Source organism: Bos javanicus, chromosome 22 (assembly GCF_032452875.1).
Source record: "Bos javanicus breed banteng chromosome 22, ARS-OSU_banteng_1.0, whole genome shotgun sequence".
Classification (NCBI taxonomy): Eukaryota; Metazoa; Chordata; class Mammalia; order Artiodactyla; family Bovidae; genus Bos; species Bos javanicus.
In genome coordinates this window covers 49,023,407-49,039,126 of record NC_083889.1, presented here as the reverse complement: position 1 = coordinate 49,039,126, position 15,720 = coordinate 49,023,407, and the positions used below count along the sequence as shown (strand labels likewise).

Genomic DNA, 15,720 nt, shown 5'->3' with positions numbered 1-15,720 from the left:
GGCTGCACGTCAGGTACGCACAGGCAAGTTTATTAAACATTGTATTGGCTTACTCCCTGGCCTCTGCTTGTCTGTGCCATAGCTGCACCAGGCCCGGGCCTCCTTGCTCTCCAGGGCAACTTGCCACACCACACAGCATTTCCAGCCCCACTCCAGGGAGTGACCACTCACACGGGTGAACACCAGTCATGCACACACTCCCACCCACTGTGGTCACAGTCTATGTTGGTCCTTGCAACAACTGTCCTCCTCTGATCATTGAGCCTCTGAAAGGGACCCTTCCCCTCCACTCAGAGCTGTTAGTCATGTGGGGACCCATCTAGTGATTCTTCAGTCCAGACATGGCCAGGCAAATCAAGCATTTCTCATGTCTTGCCACCAAACACCCATGTGTATCTTTTGTCTATTATAAATGAGTTGAGAATATTTGTGAGGGGTTCAGCTCTGCTGTCATGAAAGGAGTGGTAATTATCACCCCAGGTTACTCTGTCCACAAACGAGGGGAGCAGATATTAGACAGCAGGTCAGGACCCAGTGCTGGGTCATACCCTGCATTTCGTTGTCATTCTCTTTGGTTTCGTTTAATCTGAAACCATTCTTGAGCCTTTTCTTTTCCCTCCATAACTTTGGACACTCTTGACACTCCTAAAGAGTACAGGTCAGTTGTTTTATAGGCTCTCTCAGTTCACGTTTGTCTGATATTTTGCAATAATTAGATTCAGGCATTGCAGTTTGGCAGGAACATTATGTGAATGACATGTCCTTGGTGTACTATATCAGGAGGGACATATCCCATCCTTGGTGATGTAACTTTGCTCAAAGTCATGTCCACCAGGTTGTTCCACGGGGAAGTTATCATTTCCCCCATTTGTAATTGATCAGTAATCTGTGGGGAAATATTTTGAGTGTAAATGTCCCATTCCTTATCAACTTTCACCTGCTAGCTTTTACATTCAGTGACGATTTTTACCTGAAATTGATGACTTCAATGAATTTTTGCTACAATGGTTGCAAATTTTTATCTAATTCCACCATTTCTTCTGTATTTATTAATAACAGTCACCTTTCTTTCCTTATTATCAGTATGGACCCATGGGTTCTGATTATATTCAATGTCTGTGCCATAGCTGACATTGAATGGTCCAGTTCTCTGTTATTTGGATGAGACTGTTGCTGTTTTGTTGCTGTTTTGATCCTCAAGTTGTCCCTGCTTTGGCTAGCAGAAGGTCCTTCAGGCTAACTCCTGTGTCTACATCATTTTGTGAGCACTTCCTTAGGTTCTGGTTATCACATGACGTTCCAGGCTCATCTTGTACAAACCTAGAATCAGCCATTTCTCCACAGGGGTTCCCTAGAGCAGGAGATGATATTGAGAATCCAAGATTTGGGCAGAGGTGTGCTCTTTGGAACCGCATGTCTTTGCTTTTCAGTCCTGGCAGCAAAGAGCACTAGGAAATATGTACATGTAAATAAACACATCTATCTCTGTCCGTTTCTCCGATTCCAGTGTGTCCTTCCATTCTTTCCCAAATCTATAATTATCCTCCCTTCTCCTATAGTCGGAACCTTGGTTCACATCAACCTCAAATCATTTACTTATTTGCCTAATCCCACACAAAAGCAGTTTCAGAATTGCTGTACCTACAACCATTGTGAAAAACAAACTTGCTCAGTAGAGTTCAAGATTTATAAAACCTTATTCAAGCTAACTTTTTTGTCTTTAGACTGAAGGTCAATGGTCAAAGCAACAATTTGAACACAGGTTCAAATATTACTTGGATTAGTTATTTATTTCCCTTCATTGTGGTGGTTATTTATTTGGAATGCAGGTAGGTTCATTTGTTTCTATATATATTCACTTTTAGGGGGCTTTCTCATCTTGGTTATTTTTTTTTTCAACACATAGACCATTAATATGGTCCTCCAAAGTCCAGTCTGTCCAAATCTGTGCTCGGAAGAGTGTTCTCCTAGCTCTCTCACTCCATGCTCCATGCCTACCAACCTACTGGAGTTTCTGGTTTATCCTCCCTGCATTTCTTTTTGAAAAAAAAAAAAAAAGATGATAAACTACAAAATGTTTTCACTGTTAATTTAGTTAAACGATTTTAGAGGGAGAATGCACTCCCCAACCCACCATAGTCCCCATCCCTGCCTATTGCCTTCCCCAGGCACCTGTTCTCATCTGCTTTCCCATCTAGTCCTGCTGAGTCCTCCCTAGGCCCTACAGGCCTAACTGGGCAGTGGGAAAGCCAATGCCCTCTCCTTCCTCTGAACCAGGATCTCAGATTCGCCTCCTAGAGGCAAATACCCACTTCAAAGTTGTGGTCAGGTATGGGAAGTAGTGACTGTGTGGACAGAGCGTAGGAAGCAGGTGACCCAGATTCCAGGTACAACTCAGCTGGGTAATCTAGAACACACTCCTTCCCTCTCTGAGCACCAGTCTCATCCAAATAACAGAGAACCGGACCAGGGCTCTTCAAATTCCAGCAGCAGGTGAGTTAAACCCAGAGATCCACGCCCTGTTGTCTGCCACCCAGATCCGTGCCGGTGAGGACTGTATGCCTGTGAGGCACAGGCACAAGGCACAGACAGGGTCCCTGCTACCAAGGCGCTTGCATTCTAGTAAAACAGGCTGTAAGCAGTACGTGCGTAGATAGGAAATACAATTTCAAGTAGGAAAAGGGCCAGTAAGAAAAATAAAACAGGGTTAAAGAAGTAGTGATGAGAAAGTGGAACAATTTTAGGAAAGATGGTCACTGAAGGCAGAGACCTGAATTAGGTGAGAGAGCGAGCCATGAAGAGATCTGGGGGAAGGGTGTTCTGACGGAAGAAACAGCACATGCAAACTTCCTCAAGGGAAAAGGAGTTTGACATGTGGGACCAGCACAAAGACTGCATGGCTGGAAGTATGGGAGACAAGGAGGAGGAGGGTGAGGTCAGAAAGGTGAGAAGGCAATCTCAGCACAGAGGGGCTGAGATTCTATTTTGATGACAGGAAGCTCTTGGAGAGATGAGTGCAGAATCATGACCTGACCTGATGTGTCTTTAGAGAGATCCACTTTGGCCAGCTGCATAGAGAGTGGATCTATGTTGTCAGTCAAGATCCAATCAACAAAACACAAATCACTCTATGTATTCCAGACAAGAGGAATTTGATACAAAAAAGGAGCTGAACTACCAGAGGGGCTGGTGAGTCAATCCTGGGATTAGCAACCGCAGGAAGTTGCTACCATTCTTAGGTTGGAAGGATAATGGAATTCCAATGCCCAAGACTGGGCTCCCCCAGCAGGTGCCAGAATCCCAGAGGGGGCTGCCTGAAGGGAGCCAGGGCTATGGAGGGAGATGAAGTCTTCCACAGAGGCGGATCTAGAGGTAGATCCAGGCTGAGCATGAGAGGAAAAATACCCTGGCTTCTTCCCTCCTGCCACCCTCCAGTTCTGCTGGTAACTTCCATTGGCTGAATATACCCCAAAACCAACTGACAGAGGAGCCCAGTAAATCAGTTTCTTGGAAGGCAGAGCAGTGCTGGGGAATATGGGAGTGGATCTAAGGGCAAACAGACAAATGACCACCATGAGGTGCAGGAACGAAGATCAGATCCGTGAGGAAGAAGCTGCAAGAGTCCAGGTGACGGGTGGCAGTGCCTGGGAACATAATGGTGGTGAGACGTGGCTGAATTTAGACAGGTTGATCTTTTGGATGTGGAGTAAGTGGGAAAAGGAGGTGTCGATGGAAACTTCTGAGATGGCATTTACTAAGAGTCTGTGGAGAAAGTTGCGGTTGGGGCCATGAGTCAGGCCCTATGTTAGGGTGTAGAACTTTTGAGATGCCCGATAGTTTCTGTACGGGAGTGATGTTGAAGAGGCACCTGGGTATCCAGACCGGGATTCAGAGGAAAGGAAGGAGCTTCAGACACAAAGGCAAGCTATCAGGGTATAGATGGGGTTTTGCCATGGGACTGGGCGACATGACCCCATTGGAGTCACACGTCTTTCCCTGAGCTAATACCTTGTTCGGCGGGTGCCATACCATGGCTAGGGCTGGGTTTTTGTGCCTGCAGTATGACATGAAAGGTTAGTATCTTACCCAAACCACGTGTCCTGAGAGTTGGGGAAGGTAGCTTCCTAAAGAAAATTCAGGGTGTTCTTAGCAGAAGCGGACTCATTTGCTAACAGCAAAAACAACCAAAAAAAGCTTTTAGTTGCCCCTAAGGCTTCCTCTCATTAATTCCACAGTGTCTTGAAGCACCTATTCTGTGCCAAGCTAATACCAGCAGAGCAACCTACTATGTGCCAAAGTCCTGTGTTTCCCCCTCACTTTACCTAGAGAACTAGCCCTCCTGAGGACTAGAGGGTACTTAGGCGTCTCCCAGCTCCTGTGTCCCTGGTACCTCAGTTTCCCCTCAGTACCAAGGCTGAATGATCCAGTTACCCTCACTGAGGGGGATGGCATAAGAGAGCAGATTTTCTGCCTGGAAAAGACAGAATAGGACCTGGCTGACTCCAAAGCCTACACTCTAACGTCCTCAGTCTGCACTCCAGTCTATGATTGCTCCGGGTCCCCCTCCCCAGGCCCTCCCAGCATTTCCACAGCACAGCCTCCAGCCTCCAGCTGGCAGCTGCTAGGACCCAGGGGGCCGGTGCCAGGCCCTGCCCCTCCCTTGCCAGCTCTGTGTGTCTCCAAAGGGCAGCATCAGAGTGACAGCCGGTACCATCTCCAGCAGGGGCTGAGTCGCTGGTGTGGAAGAGAGAGCCACAGTCCCCGGCTTGCACCCTTCCATGGGGCCAGCCAAGCCCCCAGAAGGATGGCAGCCCGGGCATCTGAGCCAGTGCCTGGGCAGCCTGTGAGGTGAGAGGCCAGAGGAGCAAGGGATGGATGGTGGGTGATGGGAATGAGGGTAATGGGGGGCGGGGAGGGGAAAGCTCCATCTCCCTCTCTCTCTCTGCCTCCCAGCACAGGGCGAAGCCTAAGCGCTCGGATGGCCAACGCCACAGGGCTGAGCGCCCCAGAAGTCGCAGCCTCGATGGGGTTGATCCTGGCGGCTCTCGTGGAGGCGGCGGCACTGCTAGGCAACGGCGCGCTGCTGGTGGTGGTGTTGCGGACGCCGGGACTGCGCGACGCTCTCTACCTCGTGCACCTGTGCGTCGTGGACCTGCTGGCGGCCGCCTCCATCATGCCGCTGGGCCTGCTGGCCGCTCCGCCGCCGGGGCTGGGCCGCGTGCGCCTGGGCCTCGCACCCTGCCGCGCGGCGCGCTTCCTCTCGGCGGCGCTGCTGCCGGCCTGCACGCTCGGCGTGGCGGCGCTCGGCCTGGCGCGCTACCGCCTTATAGTTCATCCGCTGCGGCCCGGCGCGCGACCTCCGCCCACCCTAGTGCTCACCGCCGTGTGGGCGGCCGCCGGGCTGCTGGGCGCGCTGTCCTTGCTCGGGCCGCCGCCCGCACCGCCCCCGGCCCCGGCTCGCTGCTCGGTCCTGGCGGGAGGCCTTGGGCCCTTCCGGCCGCTCTGGGCGCTGCTGGCCTTCGCGCTACCCGCCCTCCTGCTGCTCGGCGCCTACGGCAGCATCTTCCTCGTGGCGCGCCGGGCCGCCCTGCGGCCCCCACGACCCGCACGCGGGTCCCGGCCGCGCTCCGACTCTCTGGACAGTCGCCTCTCCATCTTGCCGCCCCTCCGGCCTCGCCCGCCCTGGGGCAAAGCAGCCCTGGCTCCGGCGCTGGCCGTGGGCCAGTTCGCAGCCTGCTGGCTGCCTTACGGCTGTGCGTGCTTGGCGCCTGCTGCACAGGCCGCAGCGGCCGAGGCGGCCGTCACCTGGATAGCCTACTCGGCCTTCGCGGCTCACCCCTTCCTGTACGGCCTGCTGCAGCGCCCTGTACGCCGGACGCTGGGCCGCCTTGCCCGCCGAGCGCTGCCGTGGTCCCCCCGAGCCTGCACTTCGCGGGCCTGGCACCCGCGGGCCCTCCTGCAGCACCTCCAGAGACCTCCAGAGGGCCCTGCCCTTGGCCCTTCTGAGGCACCTGATCAAGGCCGGGATTTGACAGAAAGGGAAAGCCTGAGCATGTCAGAGGCCACGTGAGAGATGTCTCCCAGGTGAGCCGGGACTGGAGAAAGCAGGGTGGTATTGGAAAGGGCCCGTCCAGCCTCCAGCACAGCTTGTGGCAGGTGCCCTGCCTGGAGTTCTGACCCTGGAATGGGAGAAAGGGGGCCTGTAGCCTGGTGAGGCCCAGATTCTTCTGGGAGCAATCCTGAGTTCGGGGCCAACTCTGCATGGCCTTGTACACACACCTACCCTTCCCTAGGCCTCAGTTTTCCCATCTGTACCCGGGACTATGTCTAAGAGCTCCTCCAGCTTGAGTGATCTGGACACTCACAGATGGTCCCCAGGCCAAGGAAGAAGCGGAGGTGGGCAGGATCACAGAGAAGAGGGCCCTAAGGGCTCACAGCCAAAGGGAGTGGGCCAAGCAGGGCAGGGTCTGGGTTACAGCCACAGCAGGAAGAACAAGTGGAGGGACATTCGGAAAGACCTCTGTGACATATGCACCAAGAAGAAGCTGGACAGAACTACTGAGACTCCTCCATCAGCTTCTAAAAATGCCCAGAAAAAAAACTGGATCATTGTGGTGCCAGAGACAGGAGGCTGGACAACATGACCCCCAAAGAGCCCTAAAGCCCCAGAATTGGCATGTGGAAGGGGCTGAGGCCCAGCTGGGGCTGATGGAGTCATAGATGGGGGTCCTCTGGGACCTCGGCTGCACCCATATTCTGTAGGTTTTGCCAACACCCACAATGTTTCACAGCTTCCTGGTCTCTGAGAATATTTATTCAAAAACAGGAATTGAAAAAACTGTACAGAGTATCTGCTGCTGAGAACTCGGCCCCTGCCCCCATGCCACTCCCCCAGCTGCCTGGCAGTGCCCCCTCTTCAGGCTGCCCTCTGCCAAGCCCAGCCAGTCCATTCCAGTCAAAAGGGTATCAGTGGAAGCAGCAGGAATCTGCAGGGAGGTGGGGAGAGAAGCAAGGCCCCCAGCCACCCCCAGGCCTCCTCCCTGATCCCCACGTGGGGGACAGTAGAAGGGAAGCCCTGAGGGATGGGGAGTGCATGAGTGACACCCCCCAAAGTGGGGGCACTTAGGATGCTCCCTGCATCCAAGCACAGAGCTAGAGGGGGTCAAGCCCCCTATATCCTGGGGCTGCCACAGCTCCCAAAACCCTGGGCCGGAAACCACCCCCACTCCAAGAGCAGGAACTCCCACAGACTGGGGCAGGGTGGGGGGGGGTTGCATCCATGCGTCTGGGCATTAGCGGCGTTTGGGACCCCCTCCCGGGGTGGAGTCCTTGGGCAGGTAGCAGAGGCAGCCCCCTGCCGGCGGTCCTGCCTGCCCCCGCACCTGTGCCTCAGCCAGCCTCAGTAGGGGGAGAATTTCTGCCGCTCAGCTTTCTTGCTCCCATTGGCCGCTGCCATCTTGGCAGTGTAGGCCGCCAAGCCCGGCGGTGGCCCTGGGGAGGCAGGTGGTAGAGCCAAGAAGGGTACGGGCTTGAGGCCGATGAAGTTGGAGAGGGAGATGGCATAGGGCGTGCCCAGCAGGCCTGGGGGAGCGGTGGGCAGGGCCGTCAGGGGTGGCGAGAAAGGGGCAGGCAGGTCTGTGGGGGCCGAGCCGGGTGTCCCCCCAGAGGTAGACTTGGCCGTTTCTAGACTGGAAAGAGGGACAGAGGGGGGAGATGAAGGGAAGGTGGGGGCGGCGAGACAGGGGGCAATGAGGGCAGATATAAGGGATGAGATTAGATGAAAAACAGGAATTGAGAGCAATGACATGGATGGGTGTGTTTGGGGAAAGATGGGACAGGTCGGAAGGGTGGGGATGGGACACAGCAGATAAGGACAAGCAGACACAGCATCGGGTAAGGGGAGACATGGGGAGACCGGAGTGCCAGGGAGGAGAGACAGGGATGGACAGTGGGCACGAGGGACAGACGCAGGGGAAAGATGGGGCAACGTGGATGAGTGCGGCAGGCTTAGGGAGGCAGAGGACAGGCCCGGGAGAAGGGAGGTCCGCTCTCTCCACCCGACCGGTGCCTTTCTCAGGCACAGACGCCCCATGACCTGTGACACCCCCACCCCACACTCACCAGGCAGTGATGAGGTACTGGGCCAGGGCGATGGAGACAGGTGAACCAGTGATGGTCACGTGCCGCTCACCAGCGCCCTCGGCTTGGTTCCCGATCTTGATATGTGCCCCTGACATCTGCCGGATCTCACTGATCTTGCTGCCCTGGCGCCCGATCACGCAGCCAATCAGCTGGGGAGGGGGTGGAATTCAACCCTAGGTGAGGCCCAGACCCCCCACCCCCGGGCTCCCCTACTCTCCCCCTCAAACCACCCCATCCCATGCTCACGTCGTTGGGAACCAAGAACTCCTGTGAGCTGGTCTGTGTGCTAGGATCCAGTCCTACAGGCGGGAAGAAGAGGGACTGGGCGTGAGTCTGGGTCCTTCCTGCCTCCCCTCGTCCTTTCCAGAGGGGGCTGCCTGGCCCCCTGGGATCTGCCCCTGCTTCCTTCCGCAGGGACTGCTCACCTGGCACCATGCTGGGTGAGGCGAAGGGGACTGCATGGCCCGAGAGCTGCTGGAGCTTGGTGACCTGTGCCAAGAAGAGGGGTCAGGAGTCAGAGGAGGCTCTGTTCCGGAAGGGGTGCCATGGGCTTTGGGCACTCACCTCAGCTGGAGTCACAGTGCCATACTGACCCTGGACAGAGAACCCCTGTGAGGACAAAGTGCGTCAAAGAGGGTCACTGTGATAGGGCAGTGTAGGTAGAGTCACCCCTCCCCACCTCTCCCTGGACCCCCCATTCCTTCCTCCGCCTCCCCTGCTTCTCCAGTAACACGTCCTACCCTTCCTGCTGTTCCCCCTCACCTGGTTGGTGGAGAGAAGCACAGTACCTAAGGAGAGGCTTGGATGGTATGGGATAGTGGCTCCTTTGGGTGGGGACTGGAAGGGACACATGGGGAGGCTCGGTCAGGACCTTCTCAGGCCCCCCTGCCCTCCCCAAGGGCCCTGTGCTCCCAAGGCCCTCCCCATAAGCCCCAGATCAACACAGCTCGATGTCCTTGAGCGTCTCACATCCATCCCTGCAGCCCCGCCCTACCCCCACCTGGTGTCACAGGCATAGGCTTGGGTGGCCTGACAAGGCAGCCCCAGGGTCCAGCCTCTGCCCTCTCTCCCTGCCCCCGGGCCCACCTCCAGGATGACAGCACAGATCTGGCGCACACACAGGATGATGGCATCAGGCACCCCGGACACGGTGACAGCACGCTCTGTGGAGTTGGGGAGCAGGTCCCCTGCCACCTGCACCTGGGCACCTGTAGTCTGTGGGCAAAGAATGGGGGCCACTTCCGGCTACTCCCATAGCCCAGAGCAGAGGGCCCGGGCTCATAGCTCCCCAGGGGACAGGAAGCCGTAAGCCCAGCTCTCCCCTCGAGACCCCCTCCCCTCACCTCTCTGATCTCCTTGATCTTGGTGCCCGCCTTCCCAATCAGCGAGCCACACTGGCTTGCAGGGATGACAAGGCGCAGGGTCACTGGAGGCCTGGAGACATTCCCTCCGTTTGCAGGAGCAGCGCAGAGGTCCTGGCCAGGAAGACGCGGTTGGCCGTGCGTGCCTGTGCTGCTCCCCCGCCCCTGGGGCACCTTCCTGCCAGGGGGCAAAGGAGGGAAGCCCACCCACATCCCACTTGGCCTTCCATCCCGCCCGTAGCCACTCTGTGGATCAGAGTCCCGTTCCTCCTAGGGGACCACCCTTGGCCTCCCTCCAGCCGGCCACAGACCTCATCCAGCTTGAAGGCGATCATGGAGACCGCGTGGAAGACGGCTGCTGTAGACCCAGTGATGGTGGTGATGCGCTCAGGGCAGGAGCCCTCAGAGATGGTGATCCGGGCACTGCTCTGCGGGTATAGGACAAGCAGCGGGGCTCCTTCTCTGCTTCCTGGCCAGGAACCTGCCTGCCCCCCACTCACCAGGCCCCAGCCAAGGCTGGAAGTGGCCACCTTCTAGGGGCACTGACTGGTGATCCTGGATGGTGGATTCAGGGACAGGGTGGGGCAGGCATCTCCCCTCCCCTCCAAACCAGGTACCCTGGGCTCCTCTCCCAAACTCCATCCTCACCTGTTCCCGGATTCGCTTTACAGTCTCTCCTTTCTGCAGGAGACAGAACAGAAAATGGCTCTTAGGCCAAGCGGTTGTTGCTTCCTTTCCAAGCCTGAGGTCTCAGGTTGGAGGGGACACACAGAATAGAACGAGGCACCTACCTTCCCAATTATGCTGCCCACCTCCTGCAAACCAGACAAGAGTGAAGTCAGCAGCATACCCATACCCCAGGCACCGCCCTTTGCCCCACTGAGGGTGGGGGTGGGTTGGACTCCACAGGAGACAGGATACCCAAGATCAGACTCCCCGCCACAAGCCGGCCAGGTCTTGCCTCACCTTTCCCTTTGCCCCATCCTGAGCCACAGGGAAGCCACCTCACCGCCCCCCCACCCCGCCCCCGCCCCGCCTCACCTTCCCGTGCATCAGCATCCGCAGTGTGAGGGTGATGCTGAGCTCTGGCTCCTCCTCCAGCCCCGCATCTGAGCCACTCATCCTGTCAGGCGGGGCTGGGGCTGAGGCCGCCTGGGAATGCGTCCACACTGTGGCCTGGCTGGCTCTGCAGGGACAGTGGGAGAGGGGTTAGAGAGGAGCTCCACTCTCTTTCAGGTCCCCTGCCCTTACATGGGAATCCCAAAGCCAAACTAGACAAACTTCCAGAGCAGGGAGACAGCGTGGAGCACAAGTTTCAAGTGTCACACTGACCAGTCTGCTGTGTGCGACTCACCAGCTGTGTAAGCCTGGCCAGCATCTATAACCCTTCTGAGCCTCAGCTTCCCCATCTGTACAAAGGGAATACCAAGTCCAATCCCCAGAGTTCACGAGAATTAAAATAAGTTGGGTGCCTGTGTCTCCACAAGTATTCTTCCCTTTCCCTGGTACATCGAAAGAAAGAATGAACTCGGAGGCCTGTGGGAATCCAGAGAGAGGGAGCCTCCTCCCTGACCTCCTGGGAGAGGGGACCCCTGTGGACTGGGCCTTGAAGGTTGGGTTCAAACTGAGAGGTTACTTCAAACAAGAGGCACTTGCGTCCAGGAAGCAGAGCCCCCGCTGGCTAGAGCCTGGTTGGAGCAGCTGGAGAGGGAGCCGGAGCAGCCACGGGCGGTCTTGAAAGGTGGGTGGAAGTGGAGGTAGCAAGACTCCGGGAGGGTGGGCTGTGCCTGTCCACTAGGAGTCACGAGAGCAGAGGCTCCTGCGACAGCTGTGAGCAGGGTTCACTCAGCACTGGGGGTGGGCGTGGGGTGTTGGGACCGGCAGTGTGCACGGTGGCTTTCTGAGCCCTCTCCTAAGTCCCAGGGAGGTTAGAAGTGTCCGAGCTGGCGGTGTTCCCAGCCTGGAGCACTTTCTACTGTACCAGAAACAAATTACTTGGACTCTAAGTCTCAGTGTTCTCACCCATAAAATGGAGGGACTGCTTCCCCTGTGGGACTGGGTGATGGGTAAGAACGGGACTGGGGGCCGGTAGGGGAACGTCAAGGCTGTTAACTGATGGAGGAAGGAGGAGCCAGAGATTAGCTGCTGGGATTAGCCTGGCCGCCAGCCCTCCCCACCAGACCCCTTTTCATGCCCCGACTTAATCCTGGACCTTAATCCTGCTTGGAAATCCCTCTCCTTCAGCGGCTATCTCCCGTAGAGGCTCAGCCTTGATGGGGAGTTCATGGGGGACCAAAGCCCAAGCAGGAAGACAGGGAGGGGACCACCTGGTGCCGTCTGAGCCAAGAGCAGGCCCTGACCCTAAAATCCCTACTGCTAGGAGGGGCGGGGGCTTGAGTGCCCCCAGAGACCTCTAGGCACCTTCCTCCCCAGCCCCCTGCCCTATCCTGCCTCCAGCATCAAGAGTATAGATCTATTCTGTCCAGTGTCCCCTTCAGAAACCCACCCCCCACCCCACACCGCTAGCCTGAGGTTGAGCATGGAGGAGGAGGGGTGGGTCTCCCAGCCTGGCTGACTCAGGAAGCCACTGTATGGCCTGAGGCCTCTGTTTCTTCATCCGTACTAAGGGGGTGATACCCTGACTCCCCAAACAGCCAGTAACTGTTGCCTCCCCAGAACCTGTTCCTTCCTCTGCTTGAGTTCTCTCCGTAGGCTCTCCAGAGTTCAGAGGGCAACAGTGGATGCAGGGCCGGTGCTCTGTGAGCATCCTGGCCAGCGTCACGCTGGCTGCCCTTGCTGACGTTCCCCCAGCTGCCAGCACTTCCCCCAGTAAAGCACTCGTGATGACGTGCTTCGTTTCGGTGACCCTAGCCAGCCTGGGAGCCCCTTAGAGCAGAAGCCAAGACTGCCACCTTCTCCTTGTGTTCCAGAGCCAGCCGGAGAAGTTACTCAGAACACACTGGTTATCTGAATGGAAGACTTCACCAAACACAAGGGGAGCCTGGTGCCCAGAGAGGGTCTGTAACCTGCCCAAGGTCACAAGAAAGGTGGGGTCTGCTGGGACTAGCAGGGTCCTGCCTGCCTCCTCTGTCTGGCTGTCCTCTTTGGGGGTGGGGGAAGGTTGCAGAGGCAGCTCTTCAAAGGTGGGGAGCAGGCTTTAGTCATCCCTGAGATCCCTGCCTAGTTAGTAGACATGGGTTGTGTTTGGAAAAGACTGTACTTGTCCAGAGCCACATCTTAAGCTCTAGAATTTTCTGGGGCTCACGGACCCCTTTGGGGTGATAACCAGTGGGAAACCTGACATCTCCACATCACCTCTTGTGGGCAAAGGCTCCTGGGAAAACAGGGCAGAAGGGCTGAGATGTGGCCAAAACTAGGGCTCCTGCCCTGAAAAAGATACCTGGGTCTACACTGAGCCCCACTGCCCCAAGTCCAAGCGACCTTGACCAGGCCTGCACCTGACGGACCTCAGTTTACCCACCTGTGCTACGTGTGTGTCTGTGGGGGCTGGGGGGACAAGGGGAATGGCTGGTCTCTCTGTCCTTCCTGTTCTGAGGGACCCTCAAGGTCTTTCCTGTCTTTTGGGGAGAAGAAGGAGTCTTGATCAGGTCTATAATGCTTCTCCCAGGAGCTCTGTAAACAAGCAGCCCTACTAGGCATTCTGGCTCCCCTTCTGCCCTCACAGGGGCTCTAGGGAATTGTTCGCTGCTCCAGCCTGGTGGGCCCTAGGTCCCTGCTGGGCCACCCACATGGCAGCTACGCACCATGCCACACTGACCTCCAGCTCACCTCTGGGGGTGCCCAGCCCCCTCTGGTCAGCAGGGCTCCCTGGCAGAACATACCAAGCTCAGACCAGGCCTCTGACCTCGGGCGTTCCCTCCTGCTCCCCAGACCCCCACCCCAGATCCAATGCCCACTCCTTCTGTCCCTGGCTTCCTGCCACTCGGGCTGCAGGGGGCGGAGCGGGGGGTGACAGCTGTGTAAGCCATGGCGGCTGCCCCTTCCTGCCCCTCCCCCCCCAGCTGTCTCTCTCTCATGACAGCTGCCCAATCAAAGGGCCGGGGGCTTAGCCAGCTTCCCCCCCCTACATGCAGGGATCAAGTGTCCACCCTGGCTTTGTTCTGGAGCAAGAACAATCCAGGGGAAGGGAGGGCTCCTGGGGCCAAGCAACTCAAGTGGACTGGCCCGCCCCTTGGGGGATTCCCTTGGCTCTGTTAGCCAGAGTGTCTGTCCCAACTAGGGTTTGTAGACCCACCTGGGCTGGGAAGAGAGAGAAGGGTCCAGTCTCCAAGTTCATCCCCACCGCACATCCCAACATCCCCTTCCAGCCCCCAACCTAACAGCCTTCTTCTATTCCTACTCCAAAAGCAGCCATGCTGGCCACACCCAGTGATGCTAGGGAATGGCTCGGGGCATCAGGCGAGGCAGGGCGTGGTGGGGGGTGGGGGGGTCAACACTGGGCCTAGAGGGGATCAGTACTGAGGGACCCTGACTCCCCTGCCCATCCTTTTCTCTGGGCACACTTAGCCTTTCCAATTAGCTAGGCCTCCGCAAGAATTGCCCCAGCATCCTCGGATCCACATGCCCAGCCTTGCAGTCTTACAGCCTCCCAGGATGGCCATTCATACCTACTTTATGGGAGAGTCCAGGGAGGAGGGGCCTGCAGGGGAGCAGCCTGGGGTCCTTGAGCTCCAGCCTCTGGTTTCTTGACCTAGAACTGTCCTGTAGACTCAGTACTAGGCAGAGAAGGGATTCTCTGACAAGCTGGCTGGTGCCAGAAATGCTACAGTCTTCCTTAGAGCACTGTTAGGCAACGCCCCCCTCCCCCAACCCGCCCCCAAGAGTCCTCAGGGCCAAGGGAAGCAAGGCAGGCCCTGGCCCAGATTGGACTCCAGAAGAACGGGCACAACTTCATGGTACAGCCCCACCCACTGGTACCCATCCCCTCACTGTCTCACCCCAGTTGAGAAAGCTCTCTCTAGCTCCTGCTCTCCACGCTGAAGACTGGGTCACTCTGCTGCCCAACAGCCATCCTTGGTTCCCCAGTCTCCAAGGAATAAAGCCTGATCTCCACAGACAGGCCGTCAAGGCCTTTCATGATCTGGCTTCTGCCAACTTCTCTTGTCTCATCCCTACCCCATCCCCCACACACACCAGACTACAAAACATGCCTAGCACCTCCAGGCCTCTGGGCCTTTGCCCAGGCTGATCCTAGCTTCAGCTGCCCATCCTCCCCACTCTCTGTCCAAATCCTTCTCAAATGCCACCTCCTCTATGAAGCCCTCCCCAAACCTTCCAATCACTCAGGCCTCTCTGCTCCTCAAAGATGCCTCTCACTAAGAGCCCCATTTGGGCAATTCTGAGTCTGCTTTTCCACTATGCAGAGTTCCAGGAGCCAGGACCAGGCTCAGTATGTAGGGAGAAGAAATACTCAGGGCTCGGAGGCATTAAAGACCAGCAATGAGGCTAAGGATCCCAGAGAAAACTGTGAGAGCAGGGTGAGAAGACTCAGGGCGCAGGGGACCAGCCGCATGGGAGAGTCAGGATCCGCCTGGGCAGGACTCCCAGTTCCCGTTCCTCAGCACCCCAGCCCTTGCTCCTGCTGTGTCTTTGAGTCTAGGTGGTCCCCGGGCATATCACTGGGGTGGGGGATTTGCGCTTTGCTTTGAGACTTCTGGGGGCCCTGAGTGAGTTTCCCCACGGAAAAGGGAGGCTGAAGGAAGAGCTGCGGTGTGGGATAGGTTTCACAAAGTCAGGCTCAACCTGTCTTAGCTGGAAGGGCCTTGCCAGACAGGAACCTGAGGCCCTGAGAAAAAGGGGCTTGTCTGCAAAGCTACATGAGAATGAGGCAGCTGGCAGAGCTGGCGGAACCCCGGGGTCCACCTGTGCGGCTCAGAGCTCCTTCCTCAAGAGGTCAGTGCCACCAGGCAATGGTGATGAAGGCTGGGGTAGGGGGGTGGCACTGATGGGAGTAGGGAGGGTGGACAGAGCCTGTCTGGGGACACAGGGCGGGGCAAAGCAGCCTCCCTGTGGCCTGGGCCTGCCAGGGTGTGTGGGCCGCCTGCTCCCAGCCCCCCACCCTGAGCATGCAAGAAGAACAATCCCCTTGTGTTTGGGCGGCCTGAGCCTGCATGCTGATGAAGGCTAGGGGGTGGGGGCAGGGATGGGGGCGCCTTGGAGTTTGAGGGGGTTCCAGGGCCCAAAGGGGCTAGGGGAC

At 57.2% G+C, this 15,720-nt stretch overlaps 2 protein-coding genes across 8 annotated transcripts; one reads left to right on the top strand and one right to left on the bottom strand.

Moving 5' to 3' along the window:
• Window positions 1-27: 27 nt before the first annotated feature.
• On the top strand, window positions 28-14,465 carry GPR62 (G protein-coupled receptor 62). 5 transcript variants are annotated; one of them, XR_009732540.1, is made up of 3 exons: window positions 28-6,084; window positions 9,778-11,244; window positions 12,434-14,465. XR_009732540.1 is itself a non-coding variant. In XM_061396819.1 (3 exons), the coding sequence occupies exon 2, from the start codon at window positions 4,979-4,981 to the stop codon at window positions 6,068-6,070; it is 1,092 nt and encodes a 363-aa protein (XP_061252803.1). In that variant the 5' UTR covers window positions 28-4,848; window positions 4,959-4,978; the 3' UTR covers window positions 6,071-6,084; window positions 9,778-14,465. The 5 variants fall into 5 exon arrangements, 4 of the variants coding, with proteins under 4 accessions (XP_061252803.1, XP_061252801.1, XP_061252800.1 ...); XM_061396819.1 differs by having other exon boundaries at window positions 28-4,848; window positions 4,959-6,084; window positions 9,778-14,465; XM_061396817.1 differs by having other exon boundaries at window positions 28-4,848; window positions 4,954-6,084; window positions 9,778-14,465.
• Window positions 6,797-10,627, bottom strand: PCBP4 (poly(rC) binding protein 4). Of its 3 annotated transcripts, none has more exons than XM_061396813.1 (12): window positions 10,545-10,627; window positions 10,295-10,318; window positions 10,152-10,184; window positions 9,815-9,931; window positions 9,486-9,617; window positions 9,229-9,357; window positions 8,905-8,979; window positions 8,707-8,751; window positions 8,568-8,631; window positions 8,389-8,441; window positions 8,122-8,291; window positions 6,797-7,688 (listed from the first exon to the last, which is right to left on the bottom strand). In XM_061396813.1, the coding sequence occupies exons 1-12, from the start codon at window positions 10,623-10,625 to the stop codon at window positions 7,400-7,402; spliced, it is 1,212 nt and encodes a 403-aa protein (XP_061252797.1). In that variant the 5' UTR covers window positions 10,626-10,627; the 3' UTR covers window positions 6,797-7,399. The 3 variants fall into 3 exon arrangements, with proteins under 3 accessions (XP_061252797.1, XP_061252798.1, XP_061252799.1); XM_061396814.1 differs by having other exon boundaries at window positions 6,797-7,581; XM_061396815.1 differs by having other exon boundaries at window positions 6,797-7,491.
• Window positions 14,466-15,720: the final 1,255 nt, after the last annotated feature.

Bases quoted from the DNA above. Each gene is read 5' to 3' on its own strand.
- GPR62 (XM_061396816.1), top strand. From the start codon at position 4,886: ATGGGAATGAGGGTAATGGGGGGCGGGGAGGGGAAAGCTCCATCTCCC.
- PCBP4 (XM_061396813.1), bottom strand. From the start codon at position 10,625: ATGAGTGGCTCAGATGCGGGGCTGGAGGAGGAGCCAGAGCTCAGCATC. The intron at 9,932-10,151 runs GTGAGGATGGAG...CTATACCCGCAG, and splicing joins TAAAGCGAATCCGGGAACAG to AGCAGTGCCCGGATCACCAT. The intron at 8,442-8,567 runs GTGAGCAGTCCC...TCCCGCCTGTAG, and splicing joins CTCACCCAGCATGGTGCCAG to GACTGGATCCTAGCACACAG.